Here is a 27,497-nt window from a genome sequence, read left to right as displayed (position 1 = left end):
CAAAAAGTCTTAATCATAATACTGTAGAAGACAAGGGAAGTGTTTGAGTATTAAAGAATTGACTCAAAAGGCCCAGTATGAAAGGGTAGAATGTCACTTAGACTAATTCAGTACAAATGAAGGTGGCACCTTAGAAACAGCGGCATTCTATCTTGATGAGATAAGCCTGAACTGATGGCAGGAAAAGCAGACAAAATTACCGTAAATTATTAGGGACATAGTTCCTGAGGGTATCACAGAAATAGAGCAATACAATAAGACTGTAGATTCATAATGACAAGCTAATTAATCAGTGAAAGGCTAAATTATATATTGTATTATCATTAGTTTAAAGAAATTATATACATATTTTTTGTAGGTTTCACTGAGAAGCAATGAAAATAAAATTAATTTCTGGTATTCAAAAAAATTTTTATGAGTTTGAAAATTCACTTTAAAAAAAAATATTTTCTTTTTATTGATTTCAGGGAGAAAGGAGGGAGAGAGAGCTAGAAACATCAATGATGAGATGTGCCCTTGACCAGAATCGAACCCAGGACCCTTCAGTTTGCAGGCAAACACTCTATCCACTGAGCCAAACCAGGTAGGATGAAAATTCACTTATTTAAATTACTTCATTCTCTAAATATCACAACTAAATGTGGTGTATCATTCTATATTTTGTATTTACTGCAAGGCCTAACATGGTGTATAGCCTCCTCTCAATAAATACCTTGTTAAATTACATTTTAGAAGCCAGCTTACTCCTATCACAATAACAGTTTCCTTTACTGAAGAACAAATTTAAATCTCTTACTTTCCATCTCACCATTCTATTAATTAGCTGTGGTATTTCATTCAAACAAAGTATAAAAACAGGCCAATGATGTTCAGAGTAAGGTACAGGGCCCTGTTTTCAATACCCAGGTGGTCCACAAACAAGATGATTACTGTCAATTCACTCATGCATTCTATCCTAGGGTTTCTGCATTTGTAACATGAGGATTTGGCATGAGACAATTTCTACATTAAGGTTCCCCTTACCTGCCCTGCTGCCTGCAAGTGCTGGGCCATGCTAGACGTGAGGATGACCTGGCACAAGCGGAGAGCTGGAAGGAGAATCTGACGGTACCGGTCCACTGGAGTTGGGATGAACACTGGGGGGTCCCTCATGCCAAACAAGCTTCATTCATTTCCACCGAACAAGGAGAGAGCAACAGTGCAAGGGGTAAGGTACACTCAAACGTCCCTGACCATCTATCTCCATGGCAAACCACCACAAAAGTTATTTGAATTTTGAAAATCCTTAGTAAGAAAAATCTGCATAATTTGAAAAGGCAATGCTTGAAATTTCCTCAATATATTTATTCTACTCAAAATGTTCCCTTGGACCATAGAGACTATGAGTAAGAAACATAAAAACAAGTCTTTCCCCAAATTTCCCTCTCCTGTACCCAAAGCCAAAAATGAATTGCATTTGTAGTCTATTATATTTTTTTTTAAATTTTAAGTTAAAATGAGGTTGTAAAAATCATTTGACTTTTAAAGATTAAGTCTCAGATCATTGTAGTAGTAAAATTATTATCTATCATAAATGTTTACATTTAAAGTTTTAGACTAAAGAAAATCATTCCCTGCTAAAGAGAAGGGAATAGACAGAGAATATGAAAATAAAGGAAATAAAATAAGAGAAAGGCTTTGCATAGACAAGTGTCATGATCTGAGAAACGTAATTAACTCAATCCTTTTTGTGTAAGGTGAAAATAGTAACTTTCATGTTTAAAATTTTAAAAAGCAACATTAACCAATTTTTTTGGAGGTAAAATAGTTCTATCGTTAGTCCTGAAAAATTCAAATATTCAATTTGCCAATGGATCTTTAGAAGAAAAATATTAAAACTGAACTAAGTGTTATTTGCCACTAGGAGGGCAGGCTATTTGCCTAACAATGTTGCAGCCATATAGACAAAAAAAGGAAAAACAAAATCCGTATTCAAACTGAACTGGGATACTTGCTAAGAAGTCTGAAATTTAAAATAACGTGACCTTTTGCTTTCAAATTAGCAAGCAGTTGGTAAATGTTAAAAATGAGAAAAATATAAACTTCTATTCCAGTCTCAGGAATAGGAAATCCACAATGAACTGTAATTTCACGATGATACTGTCAAGGACGACCATCACTGAAAACATGTATTTCAACTACACAAAACAAAGTTGGGAAGAAAAACATTTACTAACAAAATACTCTCCAATTTCCCTCTAATATTCTGCTCTAAAACAGAAAGTTTTAGGTCCTTACCCACTTTTACCCTTATTAGCAATTTCCATTTATTAGTAAGTGGCAGGTATGTATACCCCCCTCAACACCCCGCCCCCCTCGCAAAAAAAAAAATCATTCAGATAAAAAAATACTGCTCAGACAGGATTATGAACCAGGGGCAAAATTATGTTGGAATCTCTTTTTCCCCTTAATAACTCTTCACAGGGAACTTAACAAACAATCTGTATGGACACTTACCCCTGCGAGTCCATTTCTGGGCGCATGTCATAGACTTGGCATTGTGCCAGCCTCACAATCACCCCCGACCTCAGCAGCTCTAAAGCGCCCTGCTGTATCTTAGCCACTCTTGTGAGAAACGCCTAAGAAGTCACCAAAGGAAAACCATCACTGCAGAATAATATCAAGCATAATAAAAATATCAAGCACTTCAGATAAATAGAAGACTCTTCTGGGCTATGAAAGGACACATTACACCACCTTTGTCATAGGATTTTCTGAGGATTGAATGGCATAGCATATCCAAAGTGCCGCATGCCATGTTTTACATGAATTAAGTATCCAACTAAACAGTACTTTCTGTTATCATCATGTGGCTCAGGGAGGGAAGATCGTTTACTCTGCTCACAGCTGTATCCTCACGTAGCTAGTGCCACGCCTGGGATATAATATGTATATTTAATAAATACTTGAATAAATGAACAGAGGAGTGAGAAAAAGTTAATAAAAAACCTAAAACTTCAGTGCTTCTATTATTGTGACCCTGTAAAATTTTTAAGCAGTCAGAAACAGAGAAAACCGATTTGGAGTAAAGGAAATGATGAATTATAGACTGCACAGAGAATCTGCATCTAAAGTAGAACCAGCACATCTACATTGGAATGAATGTTCAGGAGGCAACTGCTGTGCCAGAATCTTGTCCTGGAAGGACAACTTGGCTGCCTGCCCTCCTCTCCTCACAGCACTGAGTGGCACATCTTTCACCACCACCAGCCATGTGAGTAGGCAGCAGTCCCATTATCCAACTAACCCTCTCAGGAACATTTCAAATCAACTTTGGCATGCTTAGGAGATACATTTCTAGCACATGTCACCAAATTTAAAACTCCTTAGAATGATTCTGGATTACATGATAGAAATATTCCAGATACGTAGTATACTATTCTACATTAACGTTCTTGACTACATCTATCCCCCAAGAGGAAACGAATGGCAGTATAACTTCAAACGAATATAAAGCCTCACCATTTTGGATTCATAAGTATAAAGAGCTTTTAAAAGGGGCGGTTGTGGTGTGAGTAAGCTCTGCAGAGTATGGTCATCTTCCACCAAGCTGTCCACAAGCACCTTCAAATAGCCACTGTTGGACAGGTACAGAAGCCACTGCTGCTGCTTGTCCACCGAGACGATCCTATCCAGCAGAGCCAGCGCCAGCATCTGAAGATAAATCGAAATGCAAGACATGGAGGAGGCTACCAAACTTGAAGATAGAAATGGCCTTCATCTGGGAATATTCAGAACCTTTCTTACAAGGAGGATCAGTGCTTGCAATAAAACTTTCTTATTTTTTTTTTTTTTTGAGAAATTGAAAGTTATATATCCAAAATCTCGATTGATTAATAAAAGGAAAATTTTCAGGATAAAGTTTTTTTCTGAAACAAAACCTAATACATTAAAATAATGGCATTTAATATATTTCAGCATAATCTAAACATTACTTGTTACAGCAAAGATTTTCTTTAAATAGCTTTTTCCCCTAACATAAAATTTTACACACTCATTATAGAAAAGTATACAGAAAATACATAGTTTGATAAATACAGTTAATCCATTTTGGTCTATCTCCTCCTTGTCTTTTTCCTATGCATAAGAACACAAGCATTTTTAAAAATATAACTGAGAATTTACTACAATCTATATTTTACGCACTTCTTGAAATCCTGTCTCCCATCGTTTTCAAGATGACTCATATACTACATAATTTTCCACTAGCAGAAAGTTGTCTGCACCATCTCTATTGTTTCTACTCATATCAGGCCAACCTCAAAATCAGCAAAAAGATTAATCTGAGGGAAAATTCTGAACTAATTGAGATTCTAAACAGAATTAAACAGAACATATGACTAAACAAAATAGAAATTCCAAATTATAGCAAGTAAGCAAATTCACTAATACACTGTAGAAAATAATTCTCAATATATAACATACATTTAAAAAGTTGGATCAGTTTATTCATTAACAAGTAAAAATATGTATTCAATTATAATACTAAACAGGAGCTACTATACCCTTCCAATCTCATGACCGTCACAAGCATCTCGACAGACCACTTCCATGAGGGCAGCACCGTAGCTCTCAATGATGGCTATGTTTTCTCTCTGTAATTTACTAAACACGTCTTCAGGGGCTGTCAACCTTTCCCACATGGTTTTTTTGGCTAAAAGAGTTACAATAGAAAAAGTTAAAACACTCCAATTTGATCACTGAATCATTACACTTCATGCACAACATGCTGGTAGGTATTATCTGTTAAACTACAATAAGGAAAAATTAAAAGACAAAAATATGATGGTGTGAGGTGTTAAGGTCAAGAGAAAAAACATTCAAGAGAAACAAATGGAGAAAACTTAAAACTGAATTCTGATTCTCATATCTGCCAGATAAGCAAGTTATTTCGTCTCTGTAAGTCAGATTCCTTTTACACAAAACAAGGTAAATGGCTGCCCAATATATGGTTACATTAAAAGCAGAGTAAAAGTGGTATGGAAAATAAGTATGTAAGCATTAAAATTCAGTTGTTGTCTTAAAACAAAACAGAAAGTAGGTACAGTGTCTGGCATAAAAGTATGTGCTCAATAAATACTTACTAAATTTAATGTTTCTAATTTAAAACTTAAAAACACTACTATCTAGGGGGAAAAGGTACTTTGCTACTTAAAATAAGTCAAAATAACCAGTAATTATGGCTCAGAAAAAACTAAGTGATGAAATTATTCTAAACATTGACCATTTGAAAATTACAAACAAAAAATTTTCTTTCAGGTCACACTTCTGTACTACAACTTGATAATAATTTATCAAAATCATGATGTAGAGCTCCACCTAGCGGTTAAGTGTTGATTTTGCCAATTCAACTAAATACAATGTTAAAAGGATGAAAATGGGGGAGTTATGTTGCGGGGTAGGGGAGTGGGATCCCCATTCCTATCTCTCACTTAAAAAAAGTTCCCGTTTAAAAAGCTTCTCGAACTATTCTTTTATTATTAATGACCTTAAAAATATTTGTGTGCATTATTTAAGTGGGTAGGACATTTCTATAAATACATCATTTGGCTATGATTACCTTCTAAGAAAGATAGTACATAAAAATATATAACCAGTAAAGAATAATATGAGATAATCTGGGTCTTATACACAGAGTGGGGTTTTTTGTTTGTTTTTAAATTTTTATTGATTTCAGAAAGGAAGGGAGAGATAGAAACATCAATGATGAGAGAGAATCATCCGTTGGCTGCCTCCTGCACGCCCCCTACTGGAGATCGAGCCCGCAACCCAGGCATGTGCCCTTGATCGGAATCGAAGCCAGGACTCTTTAGTCTGCAGGCCGATGCTCTATCCACTGAGCCAAACCAGACAGGGCCACAGAGTGGTTTTTAAGAATCTATGTACAGATCCCTGGCCGGTGTGGCTCGGTTGGTTGAATGTTGTTCCATTCACCAAAAGGTCACTGGTTGTATTTCCAGTCAGGGCACATACCCAGGTTGTGGGTTGGATTCCTAGTCAGGGTTGGATCCCCTACAGGAGGCAAGAAATCAGACTGATGTTTCTCACATAAATGTCTCTCTTCCTCTCTCTCTTTCCCCTTTCCTCTCTCTCTAAAAAATCAATGAAAATGTATTTAAAAAAAAAAAAAAAAAAAAAAAGAATGTATGTACAAAATGACAAACACTCCTAAGGATTCTTAGAAGGGCACAAGGAACCCATTATCCAAAGGTGCTTATAATAAGTTCCTAAATAGCAGAATAACTCTGGCATAGAGTAAGTACTATACACTGGCTGGTCTGTTGAACTGTCAAAAATATTTTTCATATCTAGAGACCAAAGAATCAGCTTATTACTATTAATTAAAAACACTACATTTTAGAAAGCAACATTTATCAATATTTTAAATATGCATATCTTCTAAACAAGAAATTCTACTTCTTGCAATTTGTCCAAGAAAAACCTCACATTAGTACAAAAAGACGTATATGCTATAGGTGAGCATGTAAATGGTAGAGGGCTATTCAAGAGAATCTATTAAAAGAAAAATGTGCACACACTTGTCATGAAATTCCACCATGAATTATTCTTCTCGAACAATACATAAGCATTTAAAAGACTATTTGAGGCAACATTTTTTATAGTAAAATTAGAAATAATTCAAATACCTATGAATAAAGCAAATTGTAAAATAATGTTACTTCCATGTTTTGGAAAAACAGAGCCATTTTAAAAGGCTCACGTATATGTGTAGTGGGCTGCACAACAAAAGAGGAATGAGGGTGCACACACCACAGCACACTTTTCAGTGAACCGGGGGCAGGACAGCGAGTTAAAACATAAGCTAGGGTTGTGTTCGAGGCTTTGTTTTCACAGACTACCTTCAGAATTTTAGAAAACTAACCATTCTTCTCTATTTTAGAGTAAGCCTTTAAATGATCACGTACAGACTTATTACAGCTTTGCTTAGACAAAAGATGGAAAAGTGATTTTTAAAAATTTAACAAATCCTAAAACAGAATAGATTGCAGATCTATCTAATTCTACCTGCTTCTAAGGTGTCCGGTTCATCAGGTCTCTGTGCAATCTGTAGGTAATAGAGCAGAGAGCCATACAAGTGTGTCCTCACTCGCTGGAACCCACCACCTAGGGAGACACAGTAAAGTAAAAACGTTTTTTCAAACTCAAATTAAAACAAATACAAAAGCTATAATTTATAGAAAATTTCGATGAAAAAAACCTGTCTTCAAAATGAAGTCTAACAGTTTCTTCAAAATGATGTGAAGTGAAGAATCTCCAACAGAAGTGAAATCCACCACTGGGTTCTGTGCTGGAGGGGAGGCGAAAGAGCTATCAAGCATAAAAGCGTAATGGGCTTCTCCGAGTCCCGAGGCTAATGGCTGCTTCTGCTCCGTGCGCACGGCTTGGCTTAGGTGGGCGGTCAGGGTGAACACAGCACCTGCTACCACTGGCATCAACTCCTGTGCTGCCTCATCATCCAGTATCTTAAAGCAGAAAGACAAATCAGAGTGAGGACCCTGCTTTCAGCTACAGTCATTAATATGTTTTATATATGCTTAGCTTTTCAACTACCATAAGAATATAAGAATAGCATTACACTGTTCCAGGAAAATAAAAGCTACTAAACAGAGAGAAACACATGTTATTAACCAGAAGGGATTCCCTTTAGAATTCCCTGCGAGGTTTTTAACGGCATCATATAAATGGCCTCACCACTAGTGTCCTATTCAGTAGGTCTGGTGTAAAATTTGTCCATATGGATTTTTTAAAAACTCCCTAGATCAGTGGTCGGCAAACTCGTTAGTCAACAGAGCCAAATATCAACAGTACAACGACTGAAATTTCTTTTGAGAGCCAAAGTTTTTAAACTTAAACTATATAGGTAGGTACATTGTCATTAACTTAATTAGGGTACTCCTAAGGCTTAGGAAGAGCCACACTCAAGGGGCCAAAGAGCGCATGTGACTCGCGAGCCGCAGTTTGCCGACTACAGCCCTAGATAATTCTGATACACACTGTGGTTCAGAGCAACTACTATACAGAATTAATACCTTTCTCAAAGAAAATCTTAAGATTGGTTTTGCGCAATTCTACCTAATCCAAATCTAAAACTTAAAAAAAGGAGTTGCCAAACTATCTATAATAATAAAAGCGTAATATGCTAATTAGACCAGACGTCCTTCCGGATGAAGCCAGGCCTGTGAGAGAAGCCCGGGTCCTGGGTGCCTGCTGGCGGCCAGAGGGAAGCAAGCCTGGGTCCTGGGTGCCAGAGGGAAGCCAATGCTGGCAGCCGGGGGAAGGAATAGCACAAATTTCATGCATCGGGCCTCTAGTATGTATATAAACATTTGTTCAGCAGTCTGAAGTAATTTAGGAAGTATGTCACCTTATCATGCACATCTTGTAAAATATCACGAATGATCAGTTGTCGGTCCTCTGTCTGAATGAGGTCCTGGGGACAAGCTGTCAGTATAATTTCAACCAGCTGCCTCCATGACTCTAGCACATGCCGTTTTGCATGAAGACACTGCAACAACTTGTTTCTTGCTACCACGTACTGAAGTATGGTGCTGATTTCCTAAAGCCAGAGAAATTGAATTACAAGGTTAACACGTGGCAAATATAATCTTTTACCAATAGGTTCCTATTTTCTTACAGTCAGGTAATCTGAAAACATTTATAGAATATTTTGCAAATTTTCTACATGTATGCCAGTCAGCAGACAACTTTCTGTTATATTGGTGGTCAGTTCTATGAAAAACAATATATATGGCTGTGTGTGTGTATGCGGTTGTGTGTGTTTAAGTCAGGGAGCAGAGGTGGTAGAGGTGGAAATCAGCTTTTTTATAACCCCATCTTCTTTCTCCTTGTAACTATCTACTTAAACTAAATCTGGAGCACTAGAGTTACCTAAAACCCAAGTTCAGTGGCATGTTTCCTTGTCATGTCTTTTATTTCTTATTTCCTGCTTTTGCCTAGCCAACTGTTTCCATGTATGTGGTTCTTCCCATCTGACCTCTTACCTACAAATCCCCCCTTGTGACAACAAATGACTCTCTCCTCCCTCACTGACAGGGAGCAAGTGGTCTAATATACAACACGAACGAGCTGCAAATCCTTAACTGGCCCACCAGAAAAAATGTTACTTACTCTGGCATCCAGACATTAGCTTCAGTTCAGTTCATAAAAGTTATAAAGTAAAAAAAGGAAAGACTCCATTAAAGTTAAAATTTTAAGTCATTTATTAATTGATGAACTACAAGTCCATTTATTGGGTTGTCTTCTAACTGGCAATTTAAGAAGTTAAAAGTTTAAAGCAAACAGACTCAATAGGCTTACCTCCATTAGCAGAGGTCTCTGTCCTATGGCTGCCATACCCTGAAGGGCATTTACTTCAGCTACGAGAACTCTATGAAGAAGCTATGGAAGGAGGTAAAGAGAGAAAAATAAGACTGTTTCAGACACTGGTAGAACAGTAACCCCTCGCAATTCCTATAAGCTGCCCTAGGGGGGAAACTCGCAGACACCCTTATACAATCTAACTGTGGCACCGTCCGGTCTCCAGTCAGAAACATCAGGTACCCCTCACATTTGAGAGTGGTACCAAAGAGCCCGCCCTGGTTATCCTCCTACTAGTGAGGTCAATACCATTTACCTGACAGAAAGTTAAATAGTTAAAACCACTCCATAGCAGGGGGCAGGGATGAGAAAGATAAACATGATAAAGTTTATAAAATAATAACAATGCATGCTGCCTAACTATTATAAATAAGAATTTAACTGATAAATTAGTTTGTTTAATCCTCTATAGCTACATTGTAGATCTATTCCTCAACTTTAGACCTATATTCACAAAATGCAATTTGTGACAGATGAATATAAATATACTATAAATCCAATAACATTTTAAATAAAGTTTTTAACATACATATTAAAAAACCGCACACTCCATGTTATAACTGGACAGCATGACTACTAAGAGAAAGGTGATGAGGAACTTTTTAAACAGGTAAAGGTAGTGTGCTCTATTCAGTTTGATTTCCCAGCTATTTGAAAACTAAAAACCACAGTCCAATAAAACAGTATCTCTATCAGAAAACAATTGCATGATTGTATTTTTGTCTGATTAGTCAGTTTGCACACACTTGAGAGTCATCCTCACCTTGACATTGCAGACTGTCTGTCCCCGTAAATTCTTGTGTTCACAGTTTGCTATAACTTGTTCAATCTGGACCCGATCAAAGAAATCCAATTGCAAAGGCTCAGGAATCTCCTGACTGAAGTCAATCGAGTCAAGAATACTTAAAATTTTTCGACGCACTGGAAATAATAAAACGTAGTTCAAGTTTACTTGGGACACTGAGGAGAAGAGCAAACCACCATGCTCAAATCAAAGCTAGTGAGTGCTAAGTTCAAAAAGGACATCAGTCTAGAAAATGAAATCTAGAAAGTTAAATAAAACTTAATTTTATTTTTAATACATCCATTTGCAAAAATACTTTTTTCCCATCCTATCATCCTATTTATAACATATTTTGGATGACAATCCTTTATACAGCTTTTCTATACCAGTTAAGAATTTGAGGACATGGGCATAATAATCGTTTCTAGAAATTTTAAGCAATTTAATATATACCTATAAATTTATCATGAATTCAAAAGACTTTACCTTTTGTAGTCGTGTCAAAATGAAGGAACCCAGAGACAGACCTATTTTCATCTTCTAGTCCTCCTTCACCATCTGTTGGAGCGTCAGTAACAACAGATCAGAAAAAGAACAACATACTTGTAAACTTTATTTGAAAATAACAAGCATAAAGTATTTTATTTCTAGGTCATTGTTTCTAGGTCAAAGAGCCCTTTGCAAACAGATAATTAAAATGCAAAGATGATGAGGACTTACCAATAACATTCCTCTAATTCTTTCTGTCCCTCTGGGATCCACTTCACAATTGTAAAGAGGATACTCAGAACTCCACAAGAGGCAGGACCCAATCATGCCCAAGAGATGATTAGAAAAGCTTATGCTTAATTTGCAAATATAATAGTTATTAAGATATGTTGGGTCTCCCAGACAGCATGGCTCAGTGGCTGAGCATTGACCTATGAACCAGGAGGTCACATGCCCAGGTTAGGGGCTCGAACCCCAGCGGGGGGCATGTGGGAAGCAGCTGGTTAGTGATTCTCTCTCATCATTGATGTTTCTGTCTCTCTCTCCCTTTCGTTTCCTCTTTGAAATCAATCTATTTATATAAAAGCCTAAGCAACTGGATGACCAAATGACCAGTGGACCAGTCGCTATGACGCACACTGACCACTAGGGGACAGATGCTCAATGCACAGGATAGGGCTCCCGCCTGTCTGGATCGGGCCTGCGGGGATTGGGCCGAAACCCGCTATGCGACATCCCCCGAGGGGTCCTGGATTGCGAGAGTGCACAGGCCAAGCCGAGGGACCCCACTGGTGCACGGATGGGCCTCTAGTAAAAATATACATTTTTTAAAATATCTTGGATCTTGCTGGCTCTGTGAACAAACTCCACTGAATATTTTTGTATGTGATTAGAGCAAAATTTGGATGCTTCAAACAATAATAAAATGACAATTACGGGATGATTTTCAAATTTTGTGTTTTAAGGGAAAAAATTCTGTGTTTTAAGCAAGGTGGAAAGAACTTGCTTGACCTATAATCACATACTAAGCACAAGATTCAGATCTGTTGTCGCATTCACTCAGACCAGTCAGCAGTACAATAAAGCAATGCCAACATTCACAGGTTCACCTGAGTATGGTTTCACTGGCATGTCATCCAGCAAGAGGTGTAGGAGCCTCTGGGTATGTGACCGCTGACGATTTAGAGACGTTACCCTTAGTTCTATGCAGGCAGTCTTCATCAGCCATGACATTTGGTTCAACATAGATATTTCATATTCTGGAAATGAAATACATAAGTTTAGTTTCCCAGAAAAATAATACAAGATCAGAACAGACCTAAATTCCATAACTTCTCAGATATAGTCCCATGTAACATAGTTAATTTATGAAAGTTGGCAACACAATAATTTATCACTCTGTATCATTAAAAAAGAAAACACAGATGCCACGGGAGAAAAAAATAAGGTTGTACATATTTATAAAAGATGACCAAAAGCAAATGAAGAATAGGAGAATCAAGTTTCTATTACCAGGATAATTTCATACAAATCTACAGAATTCTGAGTCTGTCACATTTGGTATTAACATAGAATGTAATACTTTAAAAAAATTCTCAAACATATACAAATATTTCTTAAATGAAATATATTAAAAAAACTATCATAGTTTGATTTTTATTTCACAAAAATACATTTTAAAACTTAAAACTAAATTGTATAACTTTATGAGATCTCTTAAGATAACCCAGGACATTTGGTTGAACATAAAATTAGACTTGTGCTTTCCACCGCAGTAGCCATTAAAGAACAGCAGCCACGGCTGTGGCTCTGCACTGCCCCATGGCATGGGCCTCAAAAAGGGCCACAAGGGGACCAAGAACATGAGCCAGCCGAGGCACAGCCGCCACTGCGGACGCCTCACCAAGCCACCAAGTTTGTGTGGGACATGATCCGAGAGGTGTGGGTTTCACTCCTTATGAGCAGAGTGCCATGGAGCAGCTCATGGTCTCCAAAAACAAGTGGGTCCTCAAGTTCATCAAAAAAAGTGTGGGGGCCGTAACCGGTTTGGCTCAGTGGATAGAGCGTCGGCCTGCGGACTGAAGGGTCCCAGGTTCGATTCCGGTCAAGGGCATGTACTTTGGTTGCGGGCACATCCCTGGCGGGAGGTGTGCAGGAGGCAGCTGATCGATGTTTCTCTCTCATTGATGTTTCTAACTCTCTATCTCTCTCCCTTCCTCTCTGTAGAAAATCAATAAATTATATTTTTAAAAAAAAAGTGTGGGGACACACATCCGAAAAGCGGATGCCAATAAGGATTGAGCCTCCTCCCTGCTCTGTGCATAGTAAAACTTTTACCAAAAAAACCCATGTAAATAGGGTTGATAATCACTTATATAAGTTTTTGATTCCAGTATTATTTTAATATGCCTGGTTTTGAAGTCCTAAATTGTGGCAATATAAACATAAAACACACCAAACACTATTACTGCTGCTGCTGCTGCTACTACTACTACTACTAATAATAATAATGGGCAACACTAGATCAATTTTTTAAAAACAGATATCATAATAGGCAAGATAAAGTTTTCGTTCTAATTAAGCATAAAAGGTTTTTAAAAAGCTTCTTAAATAAACAAAATCTTAGAACTAAAAATAAGATAGATACACTGGTGAAAATAAAGTGAAAAATATTTTGCCATTGGATAATTCGCAACGGTCTCTCACATCATCACTCTAAAAAGTGGTTTGGTTCAGTGAATAGAGTGCCGACCTGTGGACTAAAGGGTCCTGGGTTCGATTCCAGTCAAGGGCACATGCCCAGTAGGGGGTATGCAAAAGGCAGACGATCAATGATTCTCATCATTGATGTTTCTCTCTCTCTCCCTCTCCCTTCCTCTTTGAAATCAATAAAAATATATTTTAAAGAAAGGAAATTAGAAGCTTATAATTACTAATAATGAAAATCCTATCTAATAAAAGACAAATAGGGTAATTAACAGTACCTCCGATACACTTCCCGTTAGCTAATCAGGGCGATATGCAAATTAACTGCCAACCAAGATGGTGGCCAGCAGCCACACAGCTGAAGTGAACAGGAGGCTTGCTTGCTCCAGTGATGGAGGAAGCCAAGGTTCCCCGCCTGCCGCGGCCCGGCTCTGAACCTGAAAGCAACAGCTCTGAAAGCAACTATGTTTCAATTATAGAAGCTAAACAAACCCCAGATACCTGCTTTCAGCAGCCGAGGCCTCAAGCTGGAGCCGGGCCTCAGAGCTATAGCCGGCTCTCAGCTCTAGTGACAGCCATAGAAGGTAAATAAATCCCAGAATAAAAAAGAAAAAATGAAAAAAAGGAGAGGTTGGGAGCTTCAGTCGCCCACCAGCCTGAAAACGGCCCTCAGCCCCTCACCCAGACTGGCCAGGCACCCCAGTGGGGACCTCCATCCTGAAGGGGGTGTGACCAGATGCAAACAGCCATCAGACCCTCATCCAGGCTGGCCAGGCACCCCAGCGGGACCCCCACCCTGATCCGGGACACCCTTCAGGACAAACCAGCCAGCCCCCACCCGTGCACCAGGCCTCTATCCTATATAGTAAAAGGGTAATATGCAAACTGACCCTAACAGCAGAAGGACTGGGAATGAATGGTCACTATGACACACACTGACCACCAGGGGGTCAATGCAGGAGCTGCCCTCTGGTGGTCAGGGCGCTCTCACATGCGGAGCTCTGCTCAGCAACAAGCCAGGCTGATGGCTGCCAGTACAGCGGTGGTTGTGGGAGCCTCTCCTGCCTCCTCAGCAGCGCTAAGGATGTCCGACAGCAGTTTAGGCCTGCTCCCCGCTGGCAAGTGGACATCCCCCGAGGGCTGCCGGGCTGCCAAAGGGATGTCTGATTGCCATCTTAGGCTCAATCCCCCAGGGAGCCGGCCTAAGCCAGCAAGTGGTCATCCCCTGAGGGGTCCCAGACTGCAAGAGGGCACAGGCCGGGCTGAGGGACAACACCCCCCCCCCACCCAGTGCACAAATTTTTGTGCACTGGGCCTCTAGTTTATTATAAAATCAGTGATTGTGGATTTCCTAAAACACAAAGATGATACCTCATAAACTTTAAAATTAAACAGATCATCGCTGTGTGGCTATAATATAAATTCAAAAAATTGTTAAAAATTAATCAAAAAGAAAATTATGTAATATAGAATTCTATAAAGCATGGGTTAGCCTGGGATAACTGTGTTGGTCAGGTCAATAAACTAAGTTATAAATAGTTTCCATCATAATTAGTTTTCTATTTTTCATTTCAAGACCTAATTAGTTTCAATATATACACATGAAACAAAAACCAGATTTTTATAAAACAATTTTTACTAAAAAAAATCTAAATTTCCAGAATTTTCTCATATAAATATTTTCTTAGCCTTCAAATACAATTTTAAAATTTTATTTATTAGGAAAATGATCTGACAGGTTATTTTTTTCAATATTAAATTTTTTTAAATGTTTTTATTGATTATTTCAGAGAGAGAGGAAAGGAGAGGCATAGAGAGATAGAAACATTGATGAGAGAGGAGCATCATAGATCGGCTGCCTCCTGCAATGCCCCCTACTAGTGACTGAGCCTGCAACCCGGGCATGTGCCCTGACTGGGAATCAAACTGTGACCCCCTGGTTCATAGGTCGATGCTCAACCACTGAACCACTCCAGCTGGGCTGACAGACTATTTTTGGTGCCCGTGGTGATGGACGCTGGTCCGGTGGCGGGCGTGGCCGCACCGGCGCAGGCCAGGGGCACGGAGCCCGCCTCACACTGTTGGACTGAAGGGAAAGACGGTGAGGGTACAGAATGTGGGTTTATCTGTTGCTTTTTTAACACTTTCCATGTATGTGCTTGTCCTCATGTTTATTTTGATGCCTTTCTCTCTGTGGGGTTTATTCCGAGGTCCCTGTGTTTTGTTTCCCGTAGGGATCACGGAGGGAGGTGGCCGCGCAGGCCGCACACCTTCCTGTGACACGCGGGGCCCTGGCGTTGGTCTGACGGGACCTCGTGTTTCCCAGTGTCCGAGCGTCGGAGTCGCAGTAAGCGGGCCCGCCTGTATTTCTCACTCACTAGTATTAACGGTCTCGGCTCGCGGGGGTGTGGGAGCTGCTGGGGTTCGCGGAGCCCCCGGAGCTCAGCCAAGAGCACGTTGCGGGTTAATCAGTGTTGTCTGCTTCCCCCCCGAGGGCCGGCCGCCTGAGCTGGGGCGGGAGCGGCTCTTTTCCTCATTTTATTTATAACTGACATCCAAACCCTATTAGAACTTACACATGTACAAAGGGCTACACTTTAATTTTAAAACAGCTTCCATGACTTTGCTTAAAAAAATAAAATAAAATAAAATAAAATAAAATAAAATAATTTTGTGCTAGCAGTTAAAACATTGATCTTAGCACAAATTACAAAAGCAACCCAAAGTAACAAGCAAGTAGCAAAAAGAACACAGAATTCCACAACTGTAACTACAACCCCAAAACGTTACATAAATAAAACCACTCAACATGGATTTCGCAGATTTAAGGAAAAATAATGTCCTACCTTTGTTAGAAAAAGGTAAATGTTGCAACTGAGAAAATAAGAAATCCTGGCTGGTTCTCAAGTATCTCATAGTAGGACCAGATGTATCAGAGCATGCACATAACTGATATATCACCTTAAAAATGAAAATAAGAGAATCCCCAAGTCAGTGTTTTGTTTTTGTTATACATCCTAAGATAAAATGTAAGCTTAGATCAAGTGGAAACTAAGATCCGTCAACAACTCAAGCAAAATGGATAAACACAAGCATAAAACTTGGAAGCTCAGAGTTATAAGCAGTCTTTAGCACTTTAACTAAAAATGATACATTAAGATACAATTGAGTGATGAAGACATTATACAGGACTAATCTTGAAATCACTCTAAATATATTTAATAATACAGATAGGTAATTAATAATTTTTAGTATTTTAACTATTAATAGTAGCAAATTACTTGGAAGTAACTTCTGAAAACCAGTTATTTTATCCCAACCTCCTAGGAAGATAATAAATTTACCAGAATTGAAGCAATGGAAGAATTACAAAGATCTACAGATTCAACTAAATAGCAAATATAAACTCTAAATAAAAATTTAACAGAAAATAATTGAGTAAGGAATAAATGCTTTTATATCAAATATAAGAAAAAGTGAATAGCTATCTAATCTAATAAAAGAGAAACATGGTAATTGGCGTACGACTGCTACCCTTCCCATTGGCTAATCAGGGCGATATGCAAATTAACTGTCAGCCAAGATGGCGGCCAGCAGCCAGGCAGCTTGAAACTAACATGAGGCTTGCTTGCTTCAGTGACGGAGGATTCCAACGTTCCCCGCCTGCCTTGCCGGCCTCTGAGCCTGCAGTTTCAAACATTTTAACAAATATAGAAGCTAAAAAAAAACCCAGAAACCAGCTTTCAGCGAGCTGGGATCTCAGAGCTGGAGTTATCCATTATTTCGATTACCTACTTTCAGCAGCGGAGGCCTAAGAGCTGGAGCCTCAGAGCTAAAGCTGGCCCAGAATTTAAAAAAAAAGGAAAAAAGGCGCGGTTGGGAGCTTCTGTCACGCGCCAGCCTGAAAACAGCCCTCAGCCCCTCACCCAGGCTGGCCAGGCACCCCAGTGGGGACCCCCACCCTGAAGGGTGTGTGACCAGCTGCAAACAGCCCTCAGCCCCTCACCCAGGCTGGCCAGGCACCCCAGTGGGGACCCCATCCCTGATCCAGAACACCCTTCAGGGCAAACCAGCCAGCCCCACCCATGCACCAGGCCTCTATCCTATATATAGTAAAAGGGTAATATGCCTCCCAGCACCGGGATCAGCGGAGCCGAGAGGCCTCCCGGCACCTGGGTCAGCGTGACAGGGGGCAGCGCCCAAACCCCCTGATCGCCTTGCGGCTCTGTGTGTGACAGGGGGTGGGGCCACAACCTCCCTATCCGCCCTGCTCTGTTCGTGACGGGGAAGGCGCCCCAACCTCCTGATCAGCCCTGCTCTGTGCCTGATACGGGGGAGCTCCCCAACCTCTGATCGCCCTGCGGCTCTGTGTGTGACAGTGTGTGGTGCCCCAACCCCCTGATCGGCCCTGCTCTGTGGGTGATAGAGGGCAGCGCCACAACCCCCAGCCCTCCCACGGGCCCTGCTCTGTGTGTGATGGGGTAGAGCCATAACCTCCCCATCAGCCCTGCCCTGAGTGTGAGAGTGGTGGCATCCCAACCCCCTGATCGGCCCGGCTCTGTGGGTGATAGAGGGCAGCGCCCCAACCCCCTGATCCGCCCTGCTCTGTGTGTGACAGGGGGCGGTGCCCCAACTCCCCTATCGGCCCTACTCTCTGAGTGACAGGGGGGAGCTCCTCAACCCCCTGATGGGCCCTGCTCTGTGCATGACAGGGTCAGTGCCCCAACCCCCAGATTGGCCCTGCTCTGTGAGTGACAGGGGGTGGCGTCGCAACCTCCCCATCGACCCTGCCTTGAGTGTGACGGGGCGGTGCCCCAACCCCCCAATCGGCCCTAACCTGAGCGTGACTGGGGGTGGCATCGCAACCTCCCGATCTGCCCTGCTCTGTGCATGACAGGGGGCGGCGCCCCAACTCCCCAATCGGCCCTGCTCTGAGCCCGACCAGGGTCTGCACCTAGGGATTGGGCCTTCCCTCTGCCAGCCGGCAGCAGGCCTAAGCCAGCAGGTCATTATCTCCCGAGGGGTCCCAGACTGCGAGAGGGCACAGGCCGGGCTGAGGGCCCCCCCCCCCGAGTGCACAAATTTTTGTGCACCGGGCCTCTAGTAATACATATAAAGATCTCCATTAAAAATATGAATATCATCAAGAGATCCAAATAGATAAAATGGCAAAAACATTTTGCATGAGAAAAAAATAAAAATAGCCAGTAACTGAAGAAAAATGTTCACCCTTTTCAGTAATTTGAAAACAGTAAGGCAATAATAAGATAGGCCTCTACTGAAAATCAGCAACATTTTTAAATGCAAAAAGCAAATCACAGTATTTGGCAAAATGGTAGTGAAGACTTTCATTCATGAGTAATTCATTTTATAAATATTTATTAAATGCTTTCCGTATACCAGGCACCATTTAAGAACCCTACTTGTTATGATTACTTCAGAATTAAAATCTGAAGTCATAAAACTATTCATGTCCTTTGACCCAACACAGTCTATCCTCATTATTTGCACAGTCTGCACTTGCAAATTCATCTACATGCAAAAATTTATTTGTAACTCCAAAATCAATACTCGCATGCTTTTGCGGTCATTCATGGAAAGGCACCAAGCAGCAAAAAACTTGAGTCGCCAAGTTTCCATGCTCTCAGCTGAGACTGAACAGAGCAATGCTCTGCCTTCTCATTTCAGTTCTCATGCTATAAAAAAGTGTCCTTCCCCTAGTACTCTGTTTTGTGTGTTTAGTTAGTGATTTTCCTGGTTAGAATGGCCCCTAAGCATAGTGCTGGAGTGCTGTGTGGTGTTCCGAAGGGCAAAAAGGCTGTGCTGTGCCTTACAGAGAAGTTACAGGTGCTGGGTAAGCTTCCTTCAGGCATGAGTTGTAGTGCTGCTGGCCGGGAGTTCAATGTTAATGAGTTAACAGTAAGTGCATATGAAAGTGTACATGTAAACAGAAACACACATAAAACAAAGTTATTCATTGGTTGACAAAAATGTTGAGACCAGGGGCTTGCAAGATTCTGACCCAGTTTTCCCTAGGAGCAACAGTTCAGTATTAGCCAAATCAGTGTTCACTGTAAATACATAAAACAAATTGATAGTTGACTGTAAATCCATATCTAGAAATATATTCTTAATAATACAAAGCAGAGGAAAAAAACTGTAAGCAACCAAACATCGTAGCTGCATAGTAAGTTTATACACAAAGAGGATAACCAAATAAACAGTATGTGTACACAAGGAAAAAGAAAGGAACACAAGGTAAAAAATAATCCTGTTGAACATGTATTCTTGTTTTTCAAACAGCCTTGACATTGTTTTAATGCCCTATAAACAAAGGCAAATTTGATAAGCTAATTTGAACTTCTCACACAAAACAAAACAAAAACCAGTTATTTGTATTAAATGGCCAGTTAAGAAGATATAGGAACAGATCCTTAAAGATGTGGGAGAGGTAATACTGTTACAGGGAGAAGGACACGAAAAGTGAGTCCTCACAGCAAGGCCAGGTAGGAAAAATCTCCATCCTTAAAAAAAACAGAGCAGCCACCTGGTCTTCGTGACAGCTGCTCCTGGGTTTCAGCTGCTCGCATCCCCAAGGTTCTCTGAACCAGCTTCCAAATGCACCAGCAAGTCAAAATGCCGTACCCGCCCCCCAAGCTAAGCCCTCCAACCCCAGTAACCACTAAGTATTCTTTGGGAGGCAAGTGAATTGTTTAAATTATCTTAGAATTGTTTGCAGATATTGCACCCAAAACTGCAGAAAATTTTCAGGCATTGTGCACGGAAGAAAAAGGCATTGGCCTCACCACTGGGAAACCTCTCTGTTTCAAAGGATGCCCATTTCATTGAATTATTAAGAAATTTATGATTCAGGGTGGAAACCTCTCAAATCAGAATGGGACAAGTGGAAAAAGTATTTAGGGTGAAAATTTTATAGATAAAAATTTATATTATAAGCATGACAAATGCAGGCTACAGCACAAATGGTTCTCAGCTCTTTATCACAACAGTTCCAACTCCTCATTTGGACGGGAAGCATGGAATTTAGCCAAGTAATTAAAGGAATGGGTGGGGCAACAATTCTGAAAAATGTAGAAATGAAAAGTGAAAAACCTGCCAAATTGTGCATTATTGCAGAATGCAGAAAACTGAAGGAAGGGGATGACTGGGGAACATTCCCAAAAGATGGCTCTGGTGACAGTCATTCAGATTTCCCCAAGGATGCAGGTATAGATATAAAAGACGTAGATAAAATATCATAATATCATTAATAACAGAAGACTTAAAAAAAACAGTGGGACAATATACAGGTGATGTATTATAAAATTGTACACCTGAAACCTATCTACACTAATAAAAGACAAAGATGCTAATTGACCATACCTTCGCCACACCCACCAGCCAATCAGAAGAGTATGCAAATTAACCCAACAAAGATGGCCCTTAAATTTGCATACTGAAGGTGGGGCAGGCAGCGTGAGACACTGCCCCCGGGATCCAGGCCTCGGATCGTGACCCAGCGAGACGGGGCCGGCGGCACCTGACGCTGCCCGCAGGATCCGGGCCTCGGATCCCTGACCTGGCAAGGCGGGGCCGGCGTCGCCCAACGCTGCCCACGGGATCCAGGCCTTGGATCCTGACCTGGCGAGGCGGAGCAGGCGGCAGAGAAGGGAGAGAGCTGAGGGTGAAGTGGCGAAGGGAGGGAGCGAGGCAGCTCCCTTCTATGCTTCGCTCCGGTCTCAGGAAGCCCTATTCTTGCAGGAATGGACCCGAGGAAGCCCTATTCTTGCAAGAATCTTCCTGCAACGGGCCTCTAGTGTAATTAAATTAACCAATGTCATCCCAATAAAGTCAATAAAGAAAGGAAAACATTAGAAATATTTGTTTCAATCCAGAACTGGGAGATAGCCATTAAAAAATACACAAAAGTTTTAAGATATGTGGAAGGTTCAAAGGCTGTTACTGAGAAAGCAGAGAGATCAAAGCTGCAACCTGTAGCTTTAAGCTGCATGCTGAACACTGGTGCTTGTAAACTGAAGATATCAAATTGGCAGGGAGCAACTGACAATTGTTTGGAGACTCTTGAAATAGACCCATCAAATAACAAAGCTCCTTACTATAGAGCTCAAGGATTAAAAGAATACAATCAAGCATTGGCTGCTCTTAAGAAAACTCAGGAGATAGCACCAAAAGATAAAGCTATGCAGGCAGAATTGCTGCAAGTCCAACAAAAGATAAAAGCACAGAAAGAAGGGGGCGTATGCAAAAATGTTGGCTTAATAAGAAATTCAGTTTTGCTTAAATATTACATATGGATTGTATAAAAGCAGTAAGAAAATGTAAGGGGGTTGTCTAGTATACATATGATCCCTAATGGATTGTCTTTGATAGTTCAGTTCCCCATTGCTTACAGTTTAAAAATACTAATATGGGTTCACTCTTAATAAAAGTATTACAAAGTAAAAAAATAAAAAAATAAGAAGAGAGCATAGTCACAAGGTTCAGTCTCAACTTTTTCACCCAGAAAGCCTTGTATTGTTGGATGATGAAGGTATTGATAAGGCCCAAATATTTCACTTTGCTACAGATTTACTTAAACAAACAAGCTCTCTTTAGATGTTTGACTTTTAAGCATAAACCTACGGGTAAAGGAAGCACCTTTCATTAAAAATGGACCAGTTAACATGCAAATCCTGCCTCAGCAGGTCTGGAGTGGGGCCTGAGCTTCTGCATGAACAAGCTCCCATGTGGTGATGCTGTCGATGCTGGACCACATTTTGAGTAGCAACGTCACAGAACACATGTAATACACTGGCAGGCTGAGGGTATAGACATGTTTTGTTTGGCCAGTACAGTGTTTTAAAATCTGAGGATCTGCAAACCAGGGCCTGCATTCCAACATGAAAAAGACCAGGGGGCTGAGAGCAGGGCAAGTGCTCTCAGCCTATCAGCTTCTCCTCTTCCCTCCCCACCTTTATGTCTGATCTGGCTTCAGTCTCTCACTTCGCCTGCCTAACTCCCTCAGCTTACTCAGAGGACTAAGCTTACCCATTGCTTCTACCTACGTATGCCAAATTCTACAACACTGTGCTAAACAAAATGCACATGAAGTTTATGCCCCTACTAAGGAAGAATTGATTTTGATTCAAAGGAAGACCTAGCTGTAGTACTTACAGTGATAGGTCGTTTGGACAGCCAGAGGATAGAAGAAAATAGTAAAAGAATTACAAAATGAAAAACAAAAATATCTATGTCACTAGAAGTTAATGATGCTTTTTTTAGCATGAAAATGTGAATTGAGATGCCACTTAAATTAAGAAACTAGTTGCATCTTATAAAAACTAGCTCTTAAAATGCTTGTGAAATGAATAAATCAAAAATAAATACAAGTCTAAAATACAAGACAGAAGTTTTCACTATAGTTTAAACTTAACACTAGTTTGACTTTCTACCACCTTACATATAATTATAGGGCTGCATAAGTTACATGGTTCTTAAAAAGTGCTTTCACTTACATTCTTATTTAAGCCCTTTCCAAAGATCAAAAATCTTATAGAGAAGTTTCATGGCATGCCCACGGTGTCTTAGCTATTAGGGGCAGAGATGGGAATCAGAAGTCTTCTGACCCAAATCCACTGCTCTCTTCACCAGAAAGAAGCAAAGGGAAATGCAGCATCATTGGCAGTTTCTACACCACCAGGTCAAAATCCATCTCAAAAATCCAATTTCCCCCATTTTTCAAGTGATCAACATACAGTATTTGTAGATCTATAGGATCTTGGGATTTGTGTGTTATCGATTTTATCCATAAATGAAAGGCTGGTCAAACTACCAAATGAATTCATTTCAACTAAGTCTTACTGTTATACTCTCATTGCTGATATATTCAAACATCTAGTTCAGTTTCTTCTATTAAGTGCTACCAAATGCAGCCTGCTGCTTACCTGGTAGCATAGCTCAGCAAGTTGAGGAGATTCTCTCACTGCCACCGGGCCTGTCCTCCCTTCAGTTCCTTTCTCCAAGATGTTTAAGATGGCATGAAGGCACGTCCGAGGGCAACCTAACACTCCTACGTGAAACCAAGAGAAAATTCAACTTGTCTTAAAATGTCTGCATTAAAGACCTGAAAATACCTCTACAAAAGTTAGGTTCCATAAGCATCTCCTCTACTATAAACAGCCTTACAAATACTGATACAAAAATTTATAAATACAAATTTTCTAAGGGTTATTAGTTTGTCCAGACTTTATAGTCCTAAACATTGATCCATCTCTCTACATTATTATTTCTTTCAGTGAATTATCCCATGAGCCCGGCATTCAATAAATGAGTAACTGCCCTAGCCAGTCTGGCTCAGCCGTTGGACTGCTGGCCCTTGGATTGAAGGGTTGCAGGCTCAGTCATGTTCACACCTCAGTTTCAGGCTCAATCTTCAGCCCCATCTGGTGTGCATGTGGGAGGCAATCAATCAATGTGTCTCTTTCACATCAATGTTTCCCTCTCTCTCTGTCTCGCCCCCTCCCTTCCACTCTCTTTAAAAATCAATGAAAATATCCTCAGGTGAGGATTAACAAAAATATAAAAATAAAAATGACTAACTTAGCTACATAAATATGACAAGCAATAAATGCCTATGTATCTTATAGCTCTACCTGGGTCTTGTAGGTTTGTGGTACTGACAGGTTTCTTCAATTCAAAGCCCAATAGGTAGAGAGCAAGACTGGGTGGATTGCGCTCCAGCGAGGTGATGAGAAGATTCAAGATATGGATTCTTGTTTCATGACGGATTCCAGCTAATTTCTTATCAAATTCTGACCCTTAATGTAAAAATCACAAAACAAAATTATAAAACAATAAAAAGTGAACACATTAAGTCAAATTTAAAACCATAAAACTTTTTTCCAAACCTCTATGTTTTCTTTGGTTGCAGTTTACCTGGTTAGCCATCACACTGAGTTCAGATTTGTTAATAAGTTTCCCAAAAGCCTTATACATTTATGCTAGCAAATTCTCTCAGTTCTCTTATATCATCACTAGGGGCCCGGTGCACGAAATTCGTGCACTGTGTGTGTGTGTGTGTATGTGGGGGGGGGGGGGGTCGTCCCTCAGCCCAGCCTGCTCCCTCTCACATACTGGGAGCCCTCAGGCATTGACCCCCATCACCCTCCAATCGTAGGATCGGCCCCTTGCCCAGGCCTGATGCCTCTGGCCTAGACGTCCGGCCCGAGCAGCGGGAACCTGCAGTGGCAGCGGGGGGCGCCGCGATCGCGCGGGCTCCGCCCCTGCTCCTGCAGGATGCCTCTGACTGAGGTGTCGGCCTGGGCAGCAGGGACCCACAGTTGCAGCGGCCCCGCGATCGTGGGCTCCGCTTTAGGCCCAGACAAGGGGCCCCTAACTCCTGGGACTGCCAGCTTCGACCGTGCCCAGCACCCATCGCTGGCTCCACCCCTACTTCCTGCTATCACTGGCCAGGGCGGAAAAGGCACCTGATTCTCCGATCATGGCTGGGGGACAGGGCAAAGGCGGCTCTTAGCTCCCCGCTGGGTTTCCGATCACTGTCAGTGGCAGGGGGCTTCTTCCTGCTTTCCCTTTCGCCTCCCTGCATTGTGCCTACATATGCAAATTAACCGCCATCTTGTTGGCAGTTAACTGCCAATCTTAGTTGGCAGTTAATTTGCATATAGCCCTGATTAGCCAATGAAAAGGGAATCGCCGTACGCCAATTACCATTTTTCTCTTTTATTAGTGTTGATTAGTGTTGACTAGACAGATAACCAACAGTTTCCTTTATAGGAAGTGTTTATATAAAATAAGAAGTATACATTTTAATCTAGGGCTTACCCTCGTCTAGACGCATAAATTCGTCTGTATCTTCATTATCCAAACATTCCACAAATCCAGCCATCAGCTTCTGACTTATACTCTGAAGTCATATGAAGATAAAAGAAATTATAAAGTTTCTAAATATTAGAGAAACTATAATAAACATGATATATATTTATAAACATTTGTATATAAAGAAAGGCAAATCTGCACCAAGTATTGAGATTTTAGTTACATTTTTTTTTTAATATATTTTATTGATTTTTTACAGAAAGGAAGGGAGAGAGATAGAGAGTTAGAAACATCGATCAGCTGTCTCCTGCACATCTCCTACTGGGGATGTGCCTGCAACCCAGGTACATGCCCTTGACCGGAATCAAACCTGGGACCTTTCAGTCCGCAGGCCGAGGCTCTATCCACTGAGCCAAACCGGTTTCGGCTTTAGTTACATTTTTAATTAATAAAAAACTCAGTTCCTTAAATTGCCATGAGTTAGCTCTCTATAAAAATAATTAAAGAAACAAAAATTTTTAAGTTTACTGGGATTTTAAAAACCTTTATTATTGAAAGTATTACATATGCCCCCCTTTGTCCCCCATTGTTCTCTTCTAGCCCACCCCACCCCAACCCAGACCTTCACCACTCTACTGTCTGTGTCCATGGGTTATGCATATATGCATACAAGTTCATTGGTTGATCTCTTCCCACCCAGTGACTCTCCCCTGCCATCCCTAATTTTCTTTCTCAAAGCATCAAACTAGTTTTTAAAAAATATATCATTAAATTGTTGTTTTATGACCTCTTCATCACATACTAAATTCTACGGAATTTAACTTAAGTATAAAGTAAAATTCTCCGGGTGGCCGGTTAGCTCAGTTGATTAGAGCGTGGTGTTAATAAAATAAAATTCTCATCTTACATCTAAAATTCTCATCTTTAGAAATCTACTACTTTCACTAGCTTTATATTTCTGGGCTGAGAGATTAGATACTACTCAATCTCCACAGGAAATTTAGCAGAATGTTAAAAGTAATATCAAATGAAGTGACACAAATGCGGATCATCAGAAATCCATAGAAGTAGACAACTCACAACAGTGAGACACACTGAGCAGTGCAAAGGCTCACTCGGAATACAGTTGACAGAGGGTGAGACGATAGATGCAAGAAATAAACAGAAGTTGCACTTACAACCTAATTACTGTAAGGAGCTCAGAGTAGCAACAGTCTCATTAGACATTACAATCACATACTATGTATAGATAGTATAATCAATTCTACAGTCTATGTAATATCACTGTGGTATTTGTTAATTTCTTCAAATATAAAGCACAGCTCTTTATACAAGTAGGTTTTCACTCAGCATACATAAGTACACTTATTCCTGGAGAATTTTCTCACAAACAATACAATTCCTCCATAGACACTGTGACTTCCGTATGAACTCAGATGCACCAAAAATTAACAACAACAAAATCCGTTACCTGGTCTTGTGTGAAATCTCCAACCAATTTTATCTGAATATTGGTGTTGCAAGAGATACAGCAGAGGATCTTGGCACTTTCAAAAGCCAATTCCGGATTAGTATTGCCATGATACAGGTATCTTTAAAGCAAGAAAACATTTGAGGAATAATGTAATGAGATTTGCTTCTCATTTGTCTCAATAAAGAACATTTAGAACAAGGGCTTCTCCCACCCATATAGCACTTTTGGTTAAATTAGACAACGGTTTCCCCTTCTAACCACGTTCAGCTTCTTATGGGTTGAATCGTGTTCCTCTAAAAGTCCTATGTTGATATTTAAACCCATAGTGACCTTGGAAAATAGGGTCTTTGGAGAAGTAGTCAATCAAATTAAGATGAAGTCATCAGGAAGGGCCCTAATGACTGGTGTCCTCATAGAAAGGAGACCTTTGAACATTGACACACATAGGAAAAAAGCAATGGAGAGCTGAAGGCTGAGATCAGGTGATGCTTCTACATGTTCAGGAACACCAAATAATGCCAGCAAACAACCAGAAGCTAGAATATATACAGTGAAAAGTTTGCTCCCCAGTCCTATCCTCCAAATATCCACTTCCCTTACAGGAGACATACAACATTAAGATTATATCATTTTATACTAGAATAGAACATAGAATAATTAGAAAGAAGAAAAATTGTAAAGTAATTAAAATCACAGGAGACAGAGAAGGCAAGAACAAAACAAAGTGCAAAAAAAAAAAAAAGTACATTAGGGATCTGTCCAGATTTGGAA

The 27,497-nt window shown here is 40.4% G+C and overlaps 1 protein-coding gene and 1 pseudogene across 2 annotated transcripts in view; one reads left to right on the top strand and one right to left on the bottom strand.

The window, feature by feature from the left end:
- NUP205 (nucleoporin 205) overlaps nt 1–27,497 on the bottom strand; it is an 84,501-nt gene that overhangs the window by 17,502 nt on the left and 39,502 nt on the right. For both annotated transcript variants that reach the window (XM_059711868.1, XM_059711869.1), the window contains exons 19-34: nt 26,724–26,844; nt 25,259–25,340; nt 24,070–24,234; nt 23,362–23,486; nt 16,264–16,378; nt 11,821–11,970; nt 10,709–10,780; nt 10,202–10,359; nt 9,379–9,459; nt 8,426–8,617; nt 7,259–7,523; nt 7,066–7,164; nt 4,545–4,693; nt 3,502–3,693; nt 2,497–2,618; nt 1,024–1,162 (exon numbers count right to left, since the gene is read on the bottom strand). In XM_059711868.1, coding sequence (XP_059567851.1) covers nt 1,024–1,162; nt 2,497–2,618; nt 3,502–3,693; nt 4,545–4,693; nt 7,066–7,164; nt 7,259–7,523; nt 8,426–8,617; nt 9,379–9,459; nt 10,202–10,359; nt 10,709–10,780; nt 11,821–11,970; nt 16,264–16,378; nt 23,362–23,486; nt 24,070–24,234; nt 25,259–25,340; nt 26,724–26,844 — 2,227 coding nt within the window. The remainder of the gene's footprint in view (nt 1–1,023; nt 1,163–2,496; nt 2,619–3,501; nt 3,694–4,544; nt 4,694–7,065; nt 7,165–7,258; nt 7,524–8,425; nt 8,618–9,378; nt 9,460–10,201; nt 10,360–10,708; nt 10,781–11,820; nt 11,971–16,263; nt 16,379–23,361; nt 23,487–24,069; nt 24,235–25,258; nt 25,341–26,723; nt 26,845–27,497) is intronic.
- LOC132211276 (peptidyl-prolyl cis-trans isomerase D-like) lies at nt 19,181–21,831 on the top strand (annotated as a pseudogene).

The sequence above is a fragment of the Myotis daubentonii genome, chromosome 10 (assembly GCF_963259705.1).
Source record: "Myotis daubentonii chromosome 10, mMyoDau2.1, whole genome shotgun sequence".
Lineage (NCBI taxonomy): Eukaryota > Metazoa > Chordata > Mammalia > Chiroptera > Vespertilionidae > Myotis > Myotis daubentonii.
The sequence above is the reverse complement of the archived record's forward strand: the minus strand, read 5'-3'. Positions and strand labels throughout refer to the sequence as shown.